The sequence below is a fragment of the Polypterus senegalus genome, chromosome 12 (assembly GCF_016835505.1).
Source record: "Polypterus senegalus isolate Bchr_013 chromosome 12, ASM1683550v1, whole genome shotgun sequence".
NCBI lineage: Eukaryota > Metazoa > Chordata > Cladistia > Polypteriformes > Polypteridae > Polypterus > Polypterus senegalus.
Window position 1 is genome coordinate 158,765,844 of NC_053165.1, and position 25,463 is coordinate 158,791,306.

Here is a 25,463-nt window from a genome sequence, read left to right on the forward strand (position 1 = left end):
AGAGAGAGAGAGAGAGAGAGAGAGACAGTGAGTGATTGAGAGTGAGAGAGTGAGTGAGTGAGTGATTGAGAGAGAGAGAGAGAGCGAGTGAGTGAGTCAGTGAGTGATTGAGAGAGAGAGAGAGAGAGAGAGAGAGGAGAGAGAGAGAGAGAGAGAGAGAGAGAGAGCGAGTGAGTGAGTCAGTGAGTGAGAGAGAGATAGAGAGAGAGAGAGCGAGTGAGTGAGAGAGAGAGAGATAGAGAGAGCGAGTGAGTGAGTGAGTAGGCGGAGTTAACGTCAGCTGCAAGTAGAGCGACTCCTCTTTTGGGAAGCAGGGGAGCCGCCAGGTAAAAAGGCACCGGGCTTCTTCTTGTTTTTTTTTTATTTTTTATTTTTAAACAATGCTTCCTGCTCTATTTTAACTTCGCTGTTTTTAAGAAGACTTTTTTCTATTGTTTTTAACCTCCACGTTTCACTTCTGATTTTATGGATTATTTATTGGAACTTTGGAGACTGCACTTTAATTTGAACACCTCGTTTTGTTAGTTGTTTTAATAAAAGCACTTTGCACTTTTTCACCATCCCCTTGCTTTACCAATGAGGTTAGCAGTGAGGCACATTACCGACGGTGTAGGGTTCAAGGGCTCCCCGGCAGCAGATGGCAGCATACAGCAAACCTGCATCGTCACAACGTGATTTTGTGTTTTTTTCATGTAAATTTGAATTGATTGTTGAAAAGTATGAAGATGGCATGCGTATCCGGGACATGGCTGTTGCATATCGTTTGCCGAGAACGACGGTATCTATGATTGTGAAAAAAAAAGATGTTATTAAAAAGTAAAGTGAGGTAAAATTTTCATTTATTTCATCTAATTGCTTTTGTATTTATGTATTTTAGTATTAAGCAGTGTTTAAATTATTTTATACAACCCCATCAATGTATAATATGCCAATGCAATAGGATTTTTTTTTCAATGGAACGGATTAATCATTTTTCCATTATTTCTTATGGGAAAAATTTGTTTGGTATACGTCCTGTTTGGTATAAGTCAAAGGGTCTGGAACGGATTAAGGACGTATACTGCAGTACCACTTGTATATACATATACATAGATGTAAAAGGCACTATATAATAGGCAGATCACTACATAATTAATATATATACATACACACACACACACACATAATGTGAAAAGCATTATATAATGGAGAAAACTTGCTACATTATCTAGCTAGGAAAAGCCCAATGTACAGTGACAGATAACAAAGGCAACACAGAATAGATAAACAGATAGTCGGACAGGAAAGGCACTATATAAGAGGTAACTAGACACAAACATAGACAGACAGGTTAGATAATTATTAGGTTAGTAAAGGTACAAGACTGTTATAGACAGGAAAGATGCTATATTAGCCAGACAAGGAAAGCATTATATAAAAACTGATAGATAGGGAAGTCACTATATAACAGACAAGTTAGGCATTAAATAATAAACAGATATATTCAGATATAGATACAAACAAACATACATAGACAGATGTGAAAGGCACTATAAAACACAGAAAAGGTGCTATATGATCTGGATAGGAAGTCCTATATAACTGGTAGACAAGAAAGGCTCTACTTAATAGTTGGATAGCTGTAAAAGGCACTATATAATAGGCAGATCTCTATATAATAGAGATATATACACATACACATAGATGTAAAAGGCACTATATAATGGAGGAAAGGTGCTACATTATCTAGCTAGAAAAAGCACAATGTACAGTGACAGATAACAAAAGCAACACAGAATAGCTAAGCAGGTGGTCTGATAGGAAAGGCACTATATAACAGACAGGTTGGGCATTAAATAATAAACAGATATGTACACATATAGATACATACAAACATACATAGACAGGTGTGAAAAGATGCTCTAAGATCTGAATAGGAAAGGTCCCATCTAACTGGTAGACAAGAGGGCACTTGCGTATCTAGTAGACAGGTAAAGGCTCTACCTAACAGACAGATGGATCGAGAGGGCACTACACAACAGACATGACTCAACGGTGAAGCATCACGTACATTTTATCTGCAAGCCACAGAGGCAGGTAGCTCAAGGAATTAAGGTGGTCGAAAGTCAATCTGTAAAATAAGAGGAACAAGACCAATTCTTACCTTCCGTGGCCACAGCGATGCCCACAAGAACGACGGCCAAGTACGGGACAATCATCCTGCGCCTCCAAGGCTGAAGCTGAAGGGAGACGAAAGAGAAGTGTGGTGAGCGAACACCAGGAGGCCAACTGCGCTACCAGAAAGTGCACCGATGTGAACAAAGTAACCGCACTCTTCAAACAAGTCACGTTGCACTTCCTTCCTGGAAGCGGGGCCCTCGGTGCTTGTGAAAGTGGAGCGCCATGTCCAGTGCCAGTGAGAAGACGCCGCTCTGCGCCACACGTGAAGAGTAGCGACCACAACGCCTTTCTGCTTTTCTCATGCCGGTGAATTGATCGCTCATTGATCACTCGCCACGTGAGGATGTGCACTTGTGTTTGAACCCGAGCCACTGCTGTTGACTTGGGGGTCTCGATGCAGTGCCCTTGACGTTTGTGGCATCAGGTGTTTTTTTATTATTTTACACTCGCCTGAGGACGAGGGTTCAGCCCACTTGTTTCCATTTACGGCCGAGGGCAGGCGGGTTAAGCGATCTGCTCAGTGCTACGCAGCGAGCCGCCGACTGTCTATTGAGCTCTGTGGGTGATTCCTGCCATCCATCACGCCACCCGTTTAATAAACCCGCTTTTTCCATTCCCCCTGAACCAGTATGAGACTGGGACAGGCACTGGGTGGGAGGCACTGCGGACAGGTGTGTTTGAGGCTAAAGTTATGAGGCGGTGATGTCAGGTTGGGTGGTTTGCAATTGTTGTGACATCTTATTTTTTAACTACCTGCTGTAACATCAGCCTTATAAAGTGGCGCCACGTTCTTCACCCACTGCTCACACATCAAGTACAACGAGTCCACAGAAGAAGGAGTAAGATCAAGTCGTATGGGACTTGTTATTAATGCACGGCACACAAAACACGTCCAAAAGCCAAAAAGAGGAAGCAGACCACCTCGTAGGACTGAGAAAACTAACCCCAAACACTAAGAGGCAGGGTCACTGACCAATCAGAAGGCACACTTTGAAACAGACCTTACTTTGCTGGAGGTGCTGCGCCATTCCTCCTCCGTCAGCCACCCCTATTTGTCACCTGATGCCATCGTACACGGTGTAAGCAGGAAGATGGAGGGAATGGCAAGGCACCTCACATCCTGCCACGCTGACAGAGAATTTTTTTCCAGGGGGTTGGGCTCAATGGGGTCAATACCACCCCAGGCCACTAGTGGTCAGCAGCAGCGACAGCAGATATAAAAGTCCAGCAGAGGCTTTTGGGAACTGTAGTCTTTGAGAGAAAAGAGGGGCCATGGAAATGTGTCCCGATAGGCAGGAGTGGCAGACCTCAGAAGCCAATCGAATTGCACGTTTACATCATGTGGTGTACGCAGTGGAAAATCTGAGAAGCCTGCAGTGCCACCCGTCTGTCTGATAACTCCTCCTACAAATCTACTCTTAACCACCGTGTAAGGAGAACAAAGCGCAAGGTACACCTTCAAAGTGGGCGTGTTGAGAAAGATGCAAATGACCGGAACGTATGGCGTAACTTCACGGACGTGTGATGCAAAGGCCGCTAAACACGAGTTTGATCGCGTGGCGCTGTGGTGGTCTAATGGCAAGCTCCGCCTCCTGAGTCAGCCAAGAAATTCAGGCGAAGGCTTGCAGGATGAAAATGAGGACAAGGGACGATAGGTGAGTGGGCTTGATAAAGGCAGGAGGACAGATAACTTAATTTGGTTATTGCTTACGTATTTGGCCATGACGCTCGTGGTCTGCTCAGCTGAGTCAGAGGATTATGGGCAGGCCAAGAATGGCAGAGCCTTGGTTATTTTATTGAATCTTTTGAGTTGTGTTTAATTTGTTCTTTTACTGTGCCTCATATTTCTTCACACCTGCCTGGACTGCCTTGGTGTTATTCCAGGGGCGAGGTCTGCTCAAGAGCGCCCCCATTCTGTCGCAGCAGCTAAAGTAGGCGGCACAGTGGATGCACTTCACAATCACAGGACATCCGATTGGTCAGATCTCGTGTCCGTTTTGATTTGGATTGACCTGATTGGCGATGAAAGGCAGCGCACTGATGTAGAGCCAGCGCACTGTCGGCACACATTGCTGCAATGTCACCTCTAAAGCCGATGTCACATCACACACCTTCTAGTCATAGGGTATGTCGGACTTATCAGCTGCAGTCGTCGATCTTGTCGCCGGACCACGTCCAATTATACAGATGAAAAAAAATCGCCGGGTATGTCTAATTTAGGGACAGTTGTGCTCACCCCTTTTGTGACAGCCAGTTAATTGCATGCAGCCTGATGGAGCCAGTGCTGTTCGACGAGTCAGCATTTAACAGCGAGTTCGGCCACCATCTCGTTACCTTTCTCTCCCCAATTTTGTCGTGGTACATAAAACACACGACATCAGACAGACGAGCTTCTCTTCTGTTTGTGAAGTTCAAAGACCCCCAACGTGTTTCTTAATCCGCGACGCTTATTCTCTGAGCTCTCATTGGCTCTCAGCTCTCATGACTAAGGACAACATCAAACTGGTTCTGTCGGAGTGAGTTGCTGAATGCGCTATGCAAGACCACATGACTGACCCTGACGGGACTGCGCCGCCAACCGCCTCCTACTATGCAAATGAAGGCTTCGTCCGAAAATCGATAGACACGTCATGTGACACGACCTGCCCTTAAGATACGGGTAAGTTTGTATATTTTAAAAATAAGTTCAGAACAGGAAAGTTGGGGTCAATAAAAAGGGCTGCCCTGGGACAAGAAACGTCGGTCACCCTAAGTCGTGACAAGTAGTGTCAGCATTATGTCACATTCTCTAACCTGCTTGATCCAATTTATGGTCATGACAGCATTGGGATAATGGCAGGAGCAACCCTGGATGGAGTCCATTACCCACCAGGCCATTATGGAGTCCTCAAAGAGCCAAACCTTCACGCCTTTAGGAAGGAAATACAAACAAATGCAGGAAGAACATACAAAGATGGCAGACCTTGGGATCTGAACACATGATGCTGAATCCCTGTGGCAGCGGCACTAGCCACTGAGCCACCATGCTACCCACTGTCTGTTAGTCCATCATTATGTGACACAGCGCCCTTCATGATGAAATCGCTTTCGAGGCACCTCACCTGAACAGTACAAGTGGCATGAAATCACCAGGGGGGACCCCCACGACCACTGAAAGAAATGATCAGGTGTGTGCACACCAAAATCACCAGGGGGACCAACCCAACTGGATGAAATGATTGAGTGTATTCATGCTGAAATCAGCAGGGAGGACCCCAACCACCACTCAATGAGTGCCCATGCACCAACATCACCAAGGGGACCACCCCTGGACCGCAAACCTCCCCAAACTCGATGAAATGAATAAATGTATTCATTCCAAAATCACCAAGGGGAGCCCCCATCCCCACTCGATGAAATGGTCCAGTGCATGCATACCAAAATCACCAAGTGGTCACCCACCCTGCCCAACAAAACAATCAAGCGTATTCATCAGGGGGACCCCCCCAACCCCCCTTGATGAAATGTGATCAAGTGTACATGCGCTGAAATCACTAAGGGTGACCTGCCACCACCCCGGTCTTCAACAGGACATCAATGTGTAAATCTCACAAAACCTCAAAGCTGATTCCCACACCCCGCCGCTCTGCGATGCGCAAATCACGCGTACAGCGGCTGCCTTCAAGACCCCCGTGGACTGGGTGTGACATATTCACTTCTGGGCAACGTTAAAAGCTAGAGATGGATGACCTTGTAGGACACAGTGGCCTGTCCTCGTCACCACAGTTGTAACGTTTACTGAACCCACTTGATCCAATTTAGGCTCCATAAGGATGGGGTGCCAATCCCAGATGGGGTGCCAGTCTTTCTCATGGCACATTCATTCTCACACACACTGTCACATATCAGGCTAACTTGGGATCAGCAACCAACCCAACCTGTTACCCTGTGACTGGAGATTAGAATATGGTGACCACCCCTCTTGTGGATATAACAGCTGACTGAAGATGGTTGGCATTTAGACGGGCATAAAAATTTCTGATCTGACAGCCCCTTTGACAGAGCCACCCAGGAATGAACCAAGAAAATGGCTGTTAAGCCCACAGAGAGAATCAGCCCAGCCTGCACATCTCGGAGGTGTGGGGGTCAAACCCAAGTCCTGAGATAAAAGCCCCGGTGGGCACACGGAAGCCGTGCAGAAACTGGGCCCCAGCATTTTGAACACCGTGATCTTGTTTTGTTTTGAGGTGGCACTTTATCAACATACAAAACTCGGTCTTGAACACGTTGACCGTTGTCAGTCATCCGCATATCACACCGCAGAAGTGTGAAGGCACAACATGGCTGGTGAGGTGAACATCGTGTGCTCTCATCTCAGAATGAGGTCGACGCAAAACAAGAAAACAAGTGAGAAGAGGAGGAGGAGGAGGAGAGTAACGCTTCTTAAAGGTCAAAGGCAAAAAATAGCATTGCTTCTGTAAAACGGGCAAGGCGGCTGCTGGTTCATCAGAGTCCACGCCATGGAAGACCACAATTAGCCAGCAGCTGGTTCAGGGGGGCTGCCAGCACTGACCACTCATTGATTCTCACGTTAGGTAGCCATATCAAAGTGGCGCCAGTGAACATTTCTTCTTTGCATGCCCTGGTGGTGTATGCCTGGGCAGTGTGGGGATCGGGCAAAGGGAAAACAAAACCCCCTGGCTACCCAAGAACATCATGTCAGGAGCCCCCCAGGATGTCGCTGGTGTTCTCAGAGTTACGGCACAAATGTACAAAAGCCTTAAGGCAGAACTAAAAAAACAGCCATGCTTATTTTCATTTTCTGTGACGTTTGCTTATTTTACGTTATTCGTCCAACCACAAATTCTCCATTAGACTGACTTCTGGACGCCGACTCGGCCACACCGAGACCTCCATTCCTGTGGAGCTTTGGCTTCAGCGCTCGGTCTTGCTTGGTCCTTGCGGGCTCCATCAGCTTCTCCTCCAGGACTTCTCTGTATGTTGTTGCATTCATTTTACCCTCACCTGCCTTCCAGGGCCTGCTGCAGAAGAGCATCCCCACAAACTGATGCTGCCACCACCTTACATCATGGTGGGGATGTGGCATTTGTGGTAATGTGTAAACATGACAACCGGGCACAGTTGTCGTCTGCCCAGTCCCTCCCATCTCTGCCACTGTAGCTTGCGACTCCTTCAGAGTTCTCAGAGGTCTCTTGATGGCCAACCTCACTCGTCTCCTTCTGCAATAGCAGATTTCCTCCTCTGCCTTACCCTCTCCATCTCTTCACGATTGATGTAACTGGATATTCGGTGACTTGATTTTTCTTGTCTTCGTCCACCAACTTACACTTTCACAGAGTCACTCTGAGTGTTCGTTTGTCTTCACTGACCACCATACTGACACATCACAAGCTGGACCTGCCAGTTACAGTCAACTGAAGACCAGACAGGAGGAAGACTATCTGTGCTTTACCACAAAAAAATACAAGTCAGCCTTGTAAAGGAATTCAACAATCGCACTTCTTAATAATTTCAGGTCAATGATTAAGCGCTTTTGACTTCAAATTCAGGTTTGTCGAAAGCTAACTCAATCGACTGACCCCTCAACCCCTACCAAGACTGCCATTTCTGTTTAGCTTGCACTGGTCTCTGCTACCTGGAAAATATGAATAGGTTACTAGCAATCAGCTGTATTGGAAGGGCGGAGCCTGATTAAGGGAAGAATGGTGGCACTGTCTGGAGGGGTGGAGCCTGAGAGAAAGAGAAAGAGAGAGACACACACACATTGTTTGGAGGGGGCGGAGCCCAAGAGAGAGCAAGAGAGAGTGAGGAAGGGAAAGAGAGATTCTGTCTGGAGGGGTGGAGCCTGAGAGAAAGAGTAAGAGGGAGGTGGGAGATGCTGTCTGGAGGGGTGGAGCCTGAGAGAAAGAGAAAGAGAGAGACACACTGAATTGCCAGAATGTACAACAAGAAGGAGTCATCAATTCACTGGTAAAGTGACATCCTTAGATAAACACAGTGCATGGAGTTCGGCATTCTCCACGGATTTCACGCGTCCACAGGGAGGCATGGAATGTATCCCCCATGGATACAGAGGGACTATCGTACTTAAATAAGGATACAGAAATGCGATTGTGTTCTGCTAAGTAGTTTTTACTCATTTTTAAGGGCACAACATTGATACCCATTAACAATAAAAAAATGCTCATTTTCCCTTAAAGCATAACAGTGTGATATGGTGGTCTTCTGTACTACCAGCTGTGCCTGCCCACAGACCAATACCAGCTATGCCCACCCATAGTCCGACGCCGATTCCACTAGCCCTCAGACTGAGGCTGACTCCGCTCACAGACAGACTGATTCCACCCACAGACCGAGACTGACTCTGCCCACATACTGAAGCAAACTCCACCCACAGACCAAAATAGACACCGCCCACATGTTGTAGCAAACCCTGCCCACGTACTGAAGCCAACTCCACCCTCAGACTGATACCGACTCCGCCCACATGCTGAAGCAAACTCCGCCCACAGACCGAGGCCCACTCCGCCAGGAACTTGCAGAAAAGCCATCACAGCCCGGAAAGGCGGCCACAACACTCAAATGGACACAGCAGGTGAGAAAAGAGACTTTAAAAGACTCCAATGGTACTTACTATAAAATATCTGAGCCTTCATAAGCTTGTCCAGTTGGTTATGTTCTTTAAATATTTTGGAGATAATCAAAGCTGGATTAATGTGTAGCACTCCGGGAACCTCACTTCAGGCTTTATTTGCCCATTCAACCCACTACAGGAAAAAATAAAAATAAATAAAGAATAATCATCACCAAGTATTTGGTAAAATGCTCACTGATGACAGATCAACAAGATGGCCGAGCACTGAGCCCGGCTGCGTCACGGTTTCTTGAGGCCGGGGTCCGGTCCCAGCCTGGGTTTTGCACGTTCTCTCCCGCCATCTTTTCTTGGCCTTTTCTCGCACATCTCAAAAACAAGGGAGCACCTTGGTGTAAACGGTGACCCTAAAGGGTGCGAGTAAAGCCGACGTCACGCTACACGACTTCGACTCTGTGTGTGAGTGGACTTGATGACGGCGGCTGGGGGTCTCATCGCCGGAGCGGGTCGACACACACGACTAGAACTCTCAGTGGATGTCCAACTACACAACTCCTTTGCGACTTTCCAGAAGCGCGTCACATTTCTCAAGCATCGTGAGCTCGTCAGCTGACAGTGCCGGTATGGCGTCTTCCCCGGCAATCTCAGCCATTTTATTTTCTTTTTCTTCCCCCATTTTGTCATAGCAGGTTTAAAAAAAATGTGACATCAGACAGACGAATAGTCATTCTGCCCAGAGTCGTGAAGACTAAAACGTTTAGCGACTAAAAATGAATCCAAACCGTTTAGACTAAACCTAATAGACCAAACGCTAATCGTGAACCAGAAATCATGAAGACAGAAACTTTAGAATCGAAAACCAGAAAGTCGAAAAGGCAAACGCGTTTCAGCCTTTTGAGAGGTTTTATCCAAATCACGGATACCGAAAGACGCTTTGTGGAGAATTTAAAGGGTCATGCTGGTGACGCGTGCCGCAGTGATATCCTACGCCACTTCCATGGCAACTGGCAGCGGAATAATAACATGGCACCACCCAAATGCCAAGCAAAATAATGGCGCAGTACTGTGAATAATACATTCTGGAACCAAGTAACTGCGAGGGAAGCACACAGAATGTGGATACTAATAAATCTTTTAAGAGAGAGGATAGAAAAATTCTCACAGTTCACAACTCGTAACAATCGCTGCATTACCTGCCCGCTGGCCTTCTGGCTGAGCGCCTCAGTGGTTCTCAACTCTCGCCTACGCAAACGGCTCCAGCGACTTAACGACACAATCTGATCAGGGTGGGCTGCAGAATGTTTGGACTGCTGGACAACGAGGGAACCCCACGACTGACTGTGACTCGCCAAGATTATGTAAATGAGGCCTGCCACTAAACAAAAAAAAAAAAATCACTGGAAATATCCTGGAATGTAAAAGGACTTAAGTACGCCTTACAATGGGCTGGCATTCCTTTTCCAGAGCTGCTTCCGGCCTTGGTGCCCTAAAGTTGCCAACTTACCCAACTCTGACATGGATTAAGCAGTCAGTCAGTCATTCTCTCCAACCCGCTATATCCTAACGCAGGGTCACGGCGGTCTGCTGGAGCCAATCCCAGCCAACACAGGGCAGGAACAAATCCCTGGGCAGGGCGCCAGGCCACCGCAGGGCACACACACCCACACTAGGGACAATTTAGGATCCTAACCTGCATGTCTTTGAACTGTGGGAGGAAACCCACGCAGGTACGGGGAGAACATGCAGACTTTACAGAGGGAGGACCCGGGAAGTGAACCCGGGTCTCCATACTGTGAGGCAGCAGCGCCGATGTGCCGCCTGTATGGATTAAGCAGATTTTCTGAAACATTTAGAAATCCTGCAGTCTAATGAGGTAAAGCTTCTACAAGATTACTTAACGTATACAAGGCGAGTCCAGAAAAATAACCGGACTGGGCTTGGGGCTTTCCTGGAAAACCATCTGGAGGTCGGCCGAACGTGAATCCTAGAACTATATCCTCTCCTACACGCCCTCTCGAACCGACAACCGGCTCGGGTATATACTGTGAAGAGCCCAGTCTGGATTTGCACAACAATCGCTACACGAGTTCCCGCTATAATGTCGGGTGGAAAAAAAAAAATCGAACAGCGAATCAACAACAAATTTCTCACGAAACTGAACAAAATGGCCACTGAAACTTATGAAGTGATAAAAACAGTGTACGGAGTTAACAGTTTCAAGCAAACGTTTCAAGCAAGGACAAGAAAATGTGGAAGACATTCAACGCCTGGGTCACCCGCGCTCGTCTCGGATGGACGAAAACATCAAAACGGTGAATTGGATTATTTGAAATCATTGTACTACTTTTTCCGTAAAAGCCATTCCTGTCCTCGATCTTCCTCCCTATTCGCCCAGTTTAGTTCCCTGTGATTTTTTTTTTTTACTTGTTCCCGAAAATCAAAAGTGACCTGAAGGGAAGACATTTGTCTTCAATGGATGAAGTGAAGTAAGAAACGGCAAACCTGTGAAAGAACCTCAAGCAAGAAGACTCCCAGCGCTGTTTCAATCAATGGACGATACGCCTGGAGTGGTGTAGAGATCAGGGATGGGGGGATAGAGAAGGTGACCACGTGTAGAACGCTGGAAGTCATCAAGAAATATTGGTTTTTTTACCAATCCGGTTATTTTAAGGAGATTTCTGAGGAGATCGTTCCTCCCTCACACTACGCGACTCTTCCCCTCCACCCCTTAAACGTTAACATTATACAAAGTTATTGTCTGTTATACCTGCATTGTTATCACTCTTTAATTGAATATTGTTCTTTATCAGTATGCTGCTGCTGGAGTATGGGAATTTCCCCTTGGGATTAATAAAGTATCTATCAATCAATCAATCAATCTATCTATACTAAAATATCTATCTATCTACCTATCTATCTATCTATTATATAGTGCCTTTCACATTATCTATCTATTTAGCTATCTATTATATAGTGCCTTTCACGTCTATCTATCTCTGTCTATTTATACTAATAAAAGGCAAAGCCCTCACTGACCGACTGACTGACTCATCACTAATTCTCCAACTTCCCGTGTAGGTAGAAGGCTGAAATTTGGAAGGCTCATTCCTTACAGCTTACTCACAAAAGTTGGGCAGGTTTCATTTCGAAATTCTACGCGTAATGGTCATAACTGGAAGGTATTTTTCTCCATATAATGTAATGGAGTTGAGCTCAATGGCTGTGGGGGGCGGAGTTTCGTGTGACATCATCACGCCTCCCGCGTAATCACGTGAACTGACTGTCAACGCAGTACGTAGAAAACCAGGAAGACCTCCAAAAAGCGCTGAGGAAAACATGCATTATATAATTGAGAAGGCAGCAAAACAATAAGAAGCGAGCGAGTGACATATACTACCATATTCATGAGTGCCGCTACTTCGGAAAGAAAGCAAGGTGTGAACCTAAAGTTTAAATTAAGTTCATAGACAGGCTGCCGCTGGGGTTTCTCATGCCCACGGGTAATGCAGGATACAAGTTTAATGAGAGGACGCAGGATATAAACGAGAGTTTTGATCACTTTATAACTAAGTTAAAATTGCAGGTGAAGGTTGTGTGCTTATGCAAATTCAGAGAGACTGTGTTTGTGGGGGATTGACAGTTAAGGCGGGTGGGGAGTCACGTCATCATCTCCCCTCCCATTCATCTCATTTCGCTCTGAGCTGAACTCCGCGGCTAACGCCGTCTTCGAAGCAACTTCGTCAGACTGCCACCAAATACTCACAGAAAAATGCACAAGTGAATACACACGCTGTCTCTCGAGTTTCTCCACACTGAATCCTCCAGGCACTACTTACAAAAGGTTACATTGACAATCGTGTTACGTTATTTTTAAAATCTTTCCTTTTCTTAGCACAAGCACAGCTGAGAAGCTTTGATGCATGTGCTCCATAACGCGTTAAAAAATAATGCATTTAATCACACTTTGTATTACAAGCAAAGGGGAACTTCTGTCAATGCATGATTTCCTGGTACACCGATTACATTGATCAGCGCATCAGAGTTACAAAAATGTAACAGTCGGAAGAAAGTGCATTGCTACGACTGATTGGAGGAAAATTTCATTTCAAAAGACTACCCGATGGAAGCCTTGATTTTTTTGCACATATATATATATACATACATGTGGATGTATATGTATATATACTGTATATATGTGTGTATATGTATATATATGTTTATGTGTGTGTGTATATATATATATATATATATATATATATGACAGCAACACTCATGACAATGACAATGTCAATCATGTTACGTTATTATTAAAATGTTTCCTTTTCTTTTTCATTACTTCTTTAACACACTACTTCTCCGCTGGTAGCTGGTATTTTGCTATATATATATATATATATAATATATGAATAACCTCCAAAGAGCGCTGAGACTTTTGATATCATGAACGTGTGTACAAAAACTGGGGTCTCCTGTCCAGCAAAAGTCGAGCAGCCAGCGCGCGTGCATAGCTGTGCCGGCCTTTGAGACGCTGACTGCGCTTCTGCTTTAAGTCAAAGTGAGCACTTTTAATTTTTTTTCATCCTCCCCCTGCGCTATAGCCCAGACAAGTGCAAACACGGGACCCCTTTTCTACACCGCGGCAAACTAATATTAAGGCGATTCGCAGTTACTTTTGCACGTATACGATTATCAGGTCCTCAGCTCGGATTATGAAGACACGCATACGAGTGGAGGACTGACAGTGCCATCACAGCCGATTAATGGCGGGGACGTCTCACCAGTCTACACAAGACCCACGACTGTCCCCAAAAGGCGATCATAACGTCAGCGAACACATCTCTATACTATATAAAAGAAAAACGCAACTTTCCTTTCTTTACACCTTTTTTCCTTTTATCCCAAACCAAAGCCTTTCTCTCTTAACACTGCAGAGGACACAAAACTAATTTTCTTTAATTGCCGGTAAGGCACATTACCAGAGGCAGAAATTTGAACGTTCACATAGAAAATGTCATTTCTATACCACAGCCGTCGTGTAGCGCCTTTCAAAAGGGATCAACTACCGAGAGATGATCCATATACATTTTAGCTGCTGTTAGTTACTTACCTGTTGTGTTACACCGTCCTTACAATGTAGTTTAGCCGAAACCACTCCAGTAGTGCTCAATGTACCTGTACTTCTTAAAACGTTAATGTTTTACTGTTTAATAACTTATAGACTACATTTTATTATTTTTCCCTTGCACTCAGTGACCAAAGCTATACACACACATATAGACACATACATATATATATACACACACACATATATATAACTTGTGTGTGTTTATTTGTATGTATGTGTGTGTTTATACAGTATGATATAGATAGGTATATATATATATATATACAGTGGTGTGAAAAACTATTTGCCCCCTTCCTGATTTCTTATTCTTTTGCATGCTTGTCACACAAAATGTTTCTGATTATCAAACTCATTTAACCATTAGTCAAATATAACACAAGTAAACACAAAATGCAGTTTTAAATGATGGTTTTTATTATTTAGGAGAAAAAATCCAAACCTACATGGCCCTGTGTGAAAAAGTAATTGCCCCCTGAACCTAATAACTGGTTGAATTACAACAATTCTGCAAAGATGAGTGGGCCAAAATTCCTCCAGAGCGCCGTAAAAGACTCATTGCAAGTTATCGCAAACGCTTGATTGCAGTTATTGCTGCTAAGGGTGGCCCAACCAGTTATTAGGTTCAGGGGGCAATTAATTTTTCACACAGGGCCATGTAGGTTTGGATTTTTTCTCCCTAAATAATAAAACCATCATTTAAAACTGCATTTGTGTTTACTTGTGTTATATTTGACTAATGGTTAAATGTGTTTGATGATCAGAAACATTTTGTGTGACAAACATGCAAAAGAATAAGAAATCAGGAAGGGGGCAAATAGTTTTTCACACCATTGTATATATATATATATGTAGACTCAAACCCATTATGACAGCAGCAATCCAAGCTGTGAGAAAACACTAAAAACAAGGTGTGTCAGACGTCGTGGTACATTTTCTGATGCAGCAGACAAAAATAACTTTGTGACGCTGCCACCAAATACACAAAACAATTACTTTGACAATCATGTTACGTTATTTTTAAAATGTTTCCTTTTCTTTTTCATAACTTCTTTAACACACTATTTTGCTAGTCTATTATATAGTGCCTTTCATAACTATCTATCTATCTGTTATATAGTGCCTTTCACGTCTATCTATCTATCTATCATTATATAGTGCCTTTCACATTATCTATCTATTTATCTATTTATTATATAGTGCCTTTCCTATCTATCTATCTATCTATTATATAGTGCCTTTCATCTATCTATCTATCTATCTCTTTTTGTGTCTCACCTTGTATATTCAGAAACACAACTGTTCAGATGCATTAATCATCAGCAAGATGCCAAAATAAAACAAGAAATCAAAGAGGACGCCACTCTTTTGCCCAGTGAGGATGGCAATATGATCAAGTCTAGTGGGAGCATCAGAGGGCTCGGGTCAGGGGGAGAGAAATGAAGAGTTGCAGCTCTTATTTCATGAAGACCCTTCTGCAGCTGGTCCTGAGACATCTCGGACCCCTGGTTTCAGAACATCTGCTGTTTGCCTCCCACACACACACACACACGCAGGTGTGGAGGACGTTCTGATCTTCATGACCCACCGAGCCCAAATCCACCTGGACAAAGCCGCCACCCCAGTCAGGATTGTGTCCTTTGACTCTTCCGGTGCCTTTAACACCATTCTGCTTCATCATCTGTGGAAAAAGCTGAAGGCCCCCACGATCTCCTGGACCACGGACTCCTTGACCACCAGACAGGGCTCGGGGACAGTGTGTCAGAAATGGTGGCGTGTAACACCGGAGCACCTCAGGGGACTGTCCTGCCTCCATTCCTGTTTACTCGCCACACAACGGACTTCCAGTTCAACACCGGCGCTTGCCACCAGCAGAAATTTTCGGATGACTCCTCTGCAGTAGGCTGCATTAATAATGGAGACAAGTGGGAGTACAGGAAAGTCGTGGAGGACTTTGTCATGTGGTGCAGGGACAACAACCTGCGACTCAACATCACTGAGACAAAAGAGCTGCTGGTGGACCCCTGGCTTGGCAAGGAGCCTCCGAGTCCACTCACCACTCAGGAAGTGGTGCAGAGCTGCAAGGACCAGTAAGCCGGACTGGTGTGACAACACAGTGACGCTGGACTTGCTAAGGTGACTCGGGTCTACTGATGTGTGCAGCAAACAAACCAGTCCATAGTAGCCAATGTGGTGCTCTGCATTGTGGCCTCCTGGAGAAGCAAACCTGAACTCTAAAGAAGCACAAGGCCTGAACAAACTTATCAGGAAAGCCTGCGCCATCACCGGGTGCACCCCGGACACTGCTGTGGAAAAAGACAACGGTGGCAAAATTGGATGCCATCCATCCATTATCCAACCCGCTATTTCCTAACTACAGGGTCACGGGGGTCTGCTGGAGCCAATGCCAGCCAACACAAGGCGCAAGGCAGGAAACAAACCCCAGGCAGGGTGCCAGCCCACCGCATGGCACACACACACCAAGCACACACTTGGGACAATTTAGAATCGCCAATGCACCTAATTAGATGCCATCCTGTAAAATCCCCTCCAGGAGGCGCTGTCTCTGAGCACTTTCAGCCACAGACTCATTCCACCACAATGTGCCGAGAAGCGCCTCTGGGGGTCTTTTCTGCCCACCGCTCATACACAATTCAATGCTTCCACTTGACGTAATCGTCACGTCTATTTTTATTTATTGATTAACTAATTGATTGATTGGCTAGATTATTTATCCTGGGAGTCTGCGTTTTTTTTTTTTTTATGCTTCAGCTGCTGTATGCATTTGAATTCCCCCCAAGGATTAATAAAGTTTATCAAATCTAATTAGGGTGCTGGACGAACCTCTCTGCCCACTAAGTGGTGTAATTAAATACTCAACACAAACGTCTTCTGCGGGGACGTGCGGTCAGGGCAGTCATCATGAAAAGTAAAAAAAACTAATAATGATAACATAACATAAATGTGTCCACCGGTCTGTGCGATAAATTCGTTTCCTGTATGATTCCAATAATTTTGATCATTTTTATAGTCAAAATCGCTGAGTTGGCGCATTTCCCGTTCAACTACAAGACAGAAACGCGAGGTGCAGCAGCAACGAGCCTCGCCTCACCTCGGACTGCGCTCTTCTCACACCCGGGTTGATGCCTGCGATTGGCGCGTGCCTGTCGCTGTCTCTCTGTATGTCGCCAATCTAAGGTTTGCAGACACGATTATTAAACACCCTGACTTTCCAGTCTGGCTCATATCTTTAATGAATGTGTGTGACATATTTAATCTCACTGATCGGATATAAAACCGCAGTGAAAAGGCACAGAGTGAGTGAGGCAGACAGTACCGTGCCAACCTGAAGGGGGCGCATGTGAGCCCAACAGGTCCTCATCGCTGCTGCTGTTCTCTGCAGAGGCGCCAATAAGTTAGCGGTCCGTCCACCCATCCATTATCCAACCCACTATATCCTAACTACAGGGTCACGGGGGTCTGCAGGAGCGAATGCCAGCCAACACAGGGCACAAGGAAGGAAACAAACCCCAAGCAAAACCAAGGAGCTGGTGGTGGATTTTAGGAGGCCAAGACCCCTCATGGACCCCGTGATCATCAGAGGTGACTGTGCAGAGGGTGCAGATCTATAAATACCTGGGAGTGCAGCTGGATGATAAACTGGACTGGACTGCCAATACTGATGCTCTGTGTAAGAAAGGTCAGAGCCGACTATACTTCATTAGAAGGCTGGCGTCCTTCAACATCTGCAATAAGATGCTGCAGATGTTCTATCAGACGGTTGTGGCGAGCGCCCTCTTCTACGCGGTGGTGTGCTGGGGAGGCAGCATAAAGAAGAGGGACGCCTCACGCCTGGACAAAATGGTGAGGAAGGCAGGCTCTATTGTAGGCACGGAGCTGGACAGTTTGACATCTGTGGCAGAACGACGGGCGCTGAGCAGACTCCTGTCAATCATGGAGAATCCACTGAACAGGATCATCTCCAGACAGAGGAGCAGCTTCAGCGACAGACTGCTGTCACCGTCCTGCTCCACCGACAGACTGAGGAGACCCCACACTATGTGACTCTTCAGTTCCATCAGGGGGGAGTAAACGTTAACATTATACAAAGTTATTGTCTGTTATACCTGCATTGTTATCACTCTTTAATTTAATATTGTTTTGTATCAGTATGCTGCTGCTGGAGTATGGGAATTTCCCCCTGGGATTAATAAAGTGTCTATCTGTCTATCTATCTATGGGCTGGCAGGTTTCTTCCTGCCTTGCACCCTACGCTAGCTGGCATAGGCACTGGCAGACCATCAACGTATCCCTGCTCAGGACTAAGCAGATTGGACTAAAAATTTAAAATCAGCGCAAAGGGACTTTGGGTTTGGATTGAATTATTTGCTCATTTTACGTAAACGTTTATTTCCGTCAATATCTCAGCACGTGTGGAGAAGCAGCTACCGAGATCCACACTTTAAAATACGAGGCGGGTCAATAAAGATTGCAGTCCTGGATAGAAATGTTCATTTAACGTCACAAAGCGGTTTGAAGTCTTAATAAAAATCGACAGTCATCGTCTTCTTCTTTTTTATTTTTTTGTACGGAGTCAAAAAGTGCGGTCAGACTTACCAAAAATGCTCGTGTTGGATTGTGTTACACCTTCATGAAAATCTTCACCGCTGTTCATCGTCCAAAGGAATCGGGCTGACCTATTGGGCGGAGAAAGGTCCAGAAATCAGCCACGGAGGTGACTTACTCGGGGTTGACACCCCACCTTGCGTTTTGAAGCTCTTTGTATAAAGACCCCCCCACCCCAGCCCGACCACCGGCGGATGAAGGCTCCGTACTCACTGCTGTGCCGCTCCGATACTTTCTCTCAAAGCGCTGCGTGCCGCCGTTCAAGCGCGACACTCCCTCGGATTTGTTGTTTTCGTTTATTATTATTTATTTTTGATTCATCCATCGGTTACTGCGCGACAAACCCCGCTGCCCCGGTTGCGACGTTCAAGTGAAGGGGGAAGACGAGCGGCACCTCCGGGCACGGCTCGAGACGAGCGCTGCGCAATCCTTCCGAATTTAAAGCGGACATCCGGAGCGATCGCCTCCTCACCCCGACTTGCACGCGAGCGCCCAGATGAACTTGGCAAATAATCAGCTTAACAAATGAGTTAAATAAACACACAACTTTGTGTGCTAAAATCGAAAAAAGCAAAAGAAAGGCAAGGGTCTGCACTTCAACTCATTGACAGGACTTCGCGACTCAGCACTGCTTAAAAGTACGCGGGGGCGGCTATCGCAGCAAATGCCTACAGTGACACTTTTGTGTTTTTTTATGACAGCTGTGTCACATTTCATCACGTATTCACACAAAGGCTTCACTTATTACTTTATCGCTTCTTTTATTTTCCTCCTCGCAGTACAGTACTTTCAAACCGGGAAATCGAAACTAATCTTTTCCCACAATGCATCTCTCTATTAAAGTCAAAAACTCCTAACGCGAAAAAGAAACGGGTTGGGGCGGCGGCACATGCCATCATACGACATCACGGCAGAGGAAGGGGCAACGCTGGACCAAATCGGCAGTGTGCGTAAGAAACAAACAAACCTCCAAGAACCACCCCAAGTCCACAACCGTCACACCTATGGTGGAATAGTTCGGACAAAATGAATTAAAGACACAAATGAATGTCTTGTAGTAGCCAATCAGCACTGTTTACCCTGGAGATGGGCGGGACTGGGCAGGTGATTGACGGCCAGATGATCACAGGTGTGCTGAGCTCGGCTTATTTCTCGTTATTCCTTACAGGTCCGGGAAGGCTCGAGATGACGGGTGGAGACCCTAAACCTGTGTTATAAATACAGACCCGCAAATATAACGGGAGTGGAGGGCGGAAAGGGACAGCACACGCGACGCTGGACGATGATCGGGGAACACTACGAGAACGGAATGGCCTGTCTCGTTGAAGGGACTGTCATTTTTACGGGGCGTTTGTCAGTTTGTCAGAGACTTTGCTAGGACAGCGACTGTGAATCATTTGTCGTGAAATAAACGCGCCTGTTAGTGGGCTTGACTCCCATTCGGTGTGCGTCTCGCTGTTTCCATCTCGGTGCACGTTACAGCATTGTGAAATGTGATAATAAATTAATAAAAAGTAACAACATGGGAACATAAATCATTGAATGTGTTATGAAATATGCCTGACGTGTCAGGCTGCTTCATATATCTATTAAATTATTTCTACACTCATTAATTTAAGTGACCCTGCATGCAACACGAAATACGCAAAGAAATGAAAACAGTCATGTCAGCCGTCAAAAGGGAGGGGGAGGAGCAGAGGGAGGGGTCTAGTGAATGCTGCGTTTTGATTGGAGGAATCGTCAATAAAGCGTGAAAAACAGCAAGCATGTGGCGGGGTCATAGAAACAACCGGCTTGAGAGAATCTGCAGTCTGGCGTGGATGGATCTGCTGTGACCGAACACAAATACTGTACATCATTTAGTAACTGATATACTGTATAGGTGTGTCTGTATAGAAATATATATATATATATACAGTATTGTCAGCATTAATCAATTTATATATAATTATCCATAAATGTAAAATCATTTCTATATAAATATATAATTATCTAGAAATGAAAAAGATGATTATATATTTCACATGATGCCATTGTCCTGTTTCCATACACAAAGCGTGTTAACTCTTTTAAGATGCTTAATTCAAATAAGACGTTTCATTGCTGAATCATAAGTGAAGGAGAATTATGTAACTCGTAATAATTCATTCACATATCAACAACAACATGTTCTAAAACCCGACGGAAACTTGTCAAGAACAGCAGGTTTATTCAGGTGATCATTTAGCTGCGTAGTGACGGCCTTTTCTAGGATTTCACGTAAGAAAGGCAGCTTAGAAATCAGTCTAAAATTGTCACAAACAGAGGAGTCGAGATTATCTTTCTTGAGCAGGGGTTTAATAGCAGCAGCCTTAAGACAGTCTGGGAAGACCCCCGTATCTCATAATCAGTTTATTATGTCAAGCAAACTCTCAGTCAGCACATCAGATACTTATCTGAAAAAAACTCCGTTGGCATTGGGTCAAGAACAGGTGGAGGGTCTCAGTTGAGAAATTACTCTACATCGCTAAGGTAAATCTATCCTGGTGAAAGAATTTAATTCACTTAGAATGGAATACCGGGATTTAATAGGATCACCTTTGGGATGGGGTGTACTATATTATTCCTAATATCATTAATGTTGTGATTAAAAATATAGCAAAAGCCTCATAACTTTCACTGGAAGTTTTTTGGAGGAATTCTATTGAATGACCGGAGTTTTATATCAGATGAATGAGAATTGCAGAACTGGTTTGGGCAGAAATGATAGATAGATAGATAGATAGATAGATAGATAGATAGATAGATAGATAGATAGATAGATAGATAGATAGATTTGAAAGGCACTATATGATAGATAGATAGATAGATAGATAGATAGATAGATAGATAGATAGATAGATAGATAGATAGATTTGAAAGGCACTATATGATAGATAGATAGATAGATAGATAGATAGATAGATAGATAGATATATTTGAAAGGCACTATATGATAGATAGATAGATAGATAGATACAGTAGATAGATAGATAGATATAGTGCCTTTCAAATCTATCTATCTATCTATCATATTGTGCCTTTCAAATCTATCTATCTATCTATTTATCTATCTATCTATCTATCTATTATATAGTGCCTTTCAAATCTATCTATCTATCTATCTATCTATCTATCTATCTATTATATAGTGCCTTTCAAATCTATCTATCTATCTATCTATCTATCTATCTATCTATCTATCTATCTATCTATTATATAGTGCCTTTCAAATCTATCTATCTATCTATCTATCTATCTATCTATCTATCTATCTATCTATCTATTATATAGTGCCTTTCATATCTATCTATCTATCATATAGTCCCTTTCAAATCTATCTATGATAGATAGATAGATATGAAAGGCACTATATAATAGATAGATAGATATATAGATAGATAGATTTGAAAGACATTATATAACACAGATATCTGTTCTGTGACCAGCTGTGAAAGGCGCTATATAACAGTGTTTGACCGCTTTGCAGAGATCTGCCGTCACTTAGTTGCTTGTGCTGTAAAACAATTAAACATGAAGACCTCCAAGGGTCCGGGTTGGGGTCAGCCCCGTGAGGTTGCCGTGCTTTGGTCTCGATGTCGTCATCGCTGTACTCCAGCAGTTCTCCAAATGATTTTCACTATTTCATGTCCCTTGTCCTCGACTTCTGCTTTTGGCCTGTGACCCTCCCTGGCCAGTGGGCTCTGTGCCGATGGCAGGCCGCTGCTCTTCAGTGTCTTTCGCTTTCCCCCTTGGTGGCCCCACTTGACTCATGGCTGCGGTTCCCACTTCTCTCATTTCTCTCTTAGACCTGCCAGGCGGTGGATGCTGCTTCTGCTGCTGCTGTGTTGGCTCTCAGACTCTCAGGGTGTTTTCGTGTTTTATTTCATGAACTTGAGACGTACGTGCAGAGCAGCACAACAGCAAGGCTCAGAGTTCAGTTCCTGACCTGGTCAACAGCTGTGTGAGGTCTTCATGTTATTTTTCTATTCCACAATGACAGTTAATTGGGTGAAAAGGACCAGGAGATGAAATGTCGCCAAACCAACTGCAAGAATTGAAACTGGCAGCACTACTCGGTCGCTTACTTCATGTGTCTGTGGTTCTTCGTCACACAAAGACCTTCTAACATTTGTGTGCATTTATCCCTGGACGAGTCCCCAACTGCGTCCCCGTGTTCCTGTTGCTGAATGCAATTCAAAGTAACCACTGGGGTCCAGCCGACTACTTCCTTGAACGGTGGCAGTGGTGGTCTCAGGTCCTCCCTGTGTGGAGTCTGCGTGTTCTCATCCATGTGGGTTTCCTCCCGCAGTCCAAAGACAAGCAGGTTACGTGCGCCGGCCTTGTTAAACTGACCCCTGATGTGCATCTGTGGTTTTTTACCCCACAACATGTCCATGGGTTGTTCCTGCCTGGTGCCGTATGCTTGTTGAGATGAAGCAGGTGTAGAAAATGACATGACATGGAAATTCTTCTCATAATTTTAAATGTGTCACTAATGTCACCTCCTAATCTCCGCTCAACTCCTCGAGTCTCCCCTCGTATCTCACACCTCGTTGTCCCACAGTCAGCTCTCCTCTGGACTTTATCTAGTGCTGCTGTGTCTTCTTTGTAACATGGAGACCACCACTGGCTGCTGTCCTCCAGGGGGGCCCATACTCTTTCCAAGTACTCATGATTGAGTTTCCTGGCCATTTTCTAGTCTCCATCCCCTGCTTTGAGCTTTTCCTGGAGTTGCTTGTTGTGTTCTTTGGTCTTCATTGTGTAGGTTTAGACCACCATACTGACTCAACACACAAGCTGGGACCTTCAGATGCACTCAAGTGAAACCCCAGGCAGGTGACCTCCATGGCACTAACAATGGGACCTCTAAAAACCAGTGGGCTGCCCCAGTGATGGTTCAGGGGTGTCCCATTAAAGGGGGTGACCCATTATTGAGTTTTGTTTGATTGTCATTAATGTAGACCACCTTGCTGAGACCTGTGTTCACCCCTGGCCACTTTATTAGGTACACCATGCTAGTTAACCTGGTTGGCCCCCCTTTTGCCTTCAGAACTGCTGTAATTCTTCATGGTGCAGATTCACCAAGGTGCCTGACATGACAGCATCATGTAGTGGCTGCACATCCAAGATGTGAATCTCTCGCTCCACCACATCCCAAAGGTGCTCAGTTGGATTGAGATCTGTTGACTGTGGAGGCCATTAGAGTCCAGTGACCTCATTGTCATGTTTGAGGTGATCTGAGCTTTGTGACTTGGTGCGTTATCCTGCTGGAAGGAGCCATCAGAAGATTAGACAGGGATGGGCACGGTCAGCAACAATATTCATGTAGGCTGTGGCATTTAAACGAAGCTCATTTGGTACTAAGGGGCACAAAGTGGGCCAAGAGAATATCAACCACACCATTAGACCACCAGCTCCAGCCTCAAGTGTTGATACAAGGCAGGATGGATCCAAGCTGTCATGTTGTTGGCCCCACCATCTGAAAGTAGCAGCAGAACTCGAGAACCGTAAGAGCAGGCGACGTTCTTCCAGTCTTCTGTTGTCTAATTGTGGTGAATCGTAGCCTCAGTTGCCTATTCTTAGCTGACAGGAGTGCCCCCCGGTGTGGTGGTCTGCTGCGGTAGCCCACCTGCTTCAAGGTTCAAGGAACTGCCATAATTCTTCATGGCGTAGGTTCACCAAGGTGCTGGAAACATTCCTCTGTGGTTTTGGTCCATGTTGACACGACGGCATCACAGTGTGGCTGCAGATTAGTCAGCTGCATATCCAGGATGTGAATCTTCGATCCCACCACATCCCTAAGGTGCTCGACTGGATTGAGATCTGCTGAATGAGGAGGCCATGTGGGTCCAGTGACGTCATTGTCATGTTTGCGGTGATCTGAGCTTGGTGACCTGGCATGGAAGGAGCCATCAGGAGATAAAACAAAGGGATGGACATGGTCAGCAACAATACTCAGGTGGGCTGTGGTGTTTAAATGAGGCTCAGTTGGTACTAAGGGGCCCAAAGTAGGCCAAACAATTTCCCCCCATACGATTAGACCTGCAGCACCACCAGCCTGAAGCGTTGCTACAAGGCAGGGTGGATCCAAGCTGTCAAGTTGTTGACCCCACCAGCTGAACTCGAGGCTCATCAGACCTGGCGACGTTCTTCCAGTCTTCTGTTGCCCAACTTTGGTCAGCCCCTGTGAATTGTAGCCTCAGTTGCCTGTTCTAAGCTGACAGGAGTGGCCCCCCGGTGTGGTGGTCTGCTGCTGTATCCCACCTGCTTCAAGGTTCAAGGAACTGCCGTAATTCTTCATGGCATAGATTCACCAAGGTGCTGGAAATATTCCTCAGAGATTTTTAGTCCATATTGACATGATAGCATCACATACCAAGTGTGGTGGTCTGCTGCTGTAGCCCACCTGCTTCAAGGTTCACCATGTTGTGTGTTCAGAGCTGCTCTGCTGCACACCTCGAGTGTTTATTTGAGTTCCTGTTTGTCTTTCTGTCAGCTCAGACCAGTCTGGCCATTCTCCTCTGACCTCTGCCACCCACTGGATATTTTCCCTTTTTCGGACCACTCTCTCTAAACTCCAGAGATTGTTGTGTGTGACATTCTTAGTAGACAAGCAGCTTCCGAAATACTTGGAGCAGCCCGCCTGGCACCAACTACCATGCCACACTCAGAGTCACTTCACTCTCCTTTCTTCTTCTCCGTTCTGATACTCGGTTTGAACTTCAGCTGGTGGTCTTAATAAAGTCTACAGGCCGACATGTGCTGAGTTTCTGCGCTGTGATTGGCTGATGAGATATCTGTGTTAACGAGCAGCCGGACAGATGTGCCTAATAAAGTGGCCGCTGGGTGTGTATCCATTAATCAAATTCAGAAATCCGCTGTGAAGGTCCGAGGGGCGTCTGAGCAACTCAAGTGACACCACATGTGGTGCCAGTAATGCAC

General features: G+C 45.2%; 1 protein-coding gene across 2 annotated transcripts in view; it reads right to left on the reverse strand.

Moving 5' to 3' along the window:
• Positions 1-19,309, reverse strand: part of il12rb2l (interleukin 12 receptor, beta 2a, like) — a 60,066-nt gene extending 40,757 nt beyond the window's left edge. Inside the window, exons 1-4 of one of the 2 annotated variants that reach the window (XM_039770478.1) lie at positions 18,714-19,309; positions 18,492-18,571; positions 8,795-8,927; positions 2,144-2,219 (exon numbers count right to left, since the gene is read on the reverse strand). In XM_039770478.1, coding sequence (XP_039626412.1) covers positions 2,144-2,198 — 55 coding nt within the window. In that variant the 5' untranslated portion in view covers positions 2,199-2,219; positions 8,795-8,927; positions 18,492-18,571; positions 18,714-19,309. Of the gene's footprint in view, positions 1-2,143; positions 2,220-8,794; positions 8,928-18,491; positions 18,572-18,713 lie in introns of those variants that run through there. The other variant, XM_039770479.1, reaches the window with a different exon arrangement.
• Positions 19,310-25,463: the final 6,154 nt, after the last annotated feature.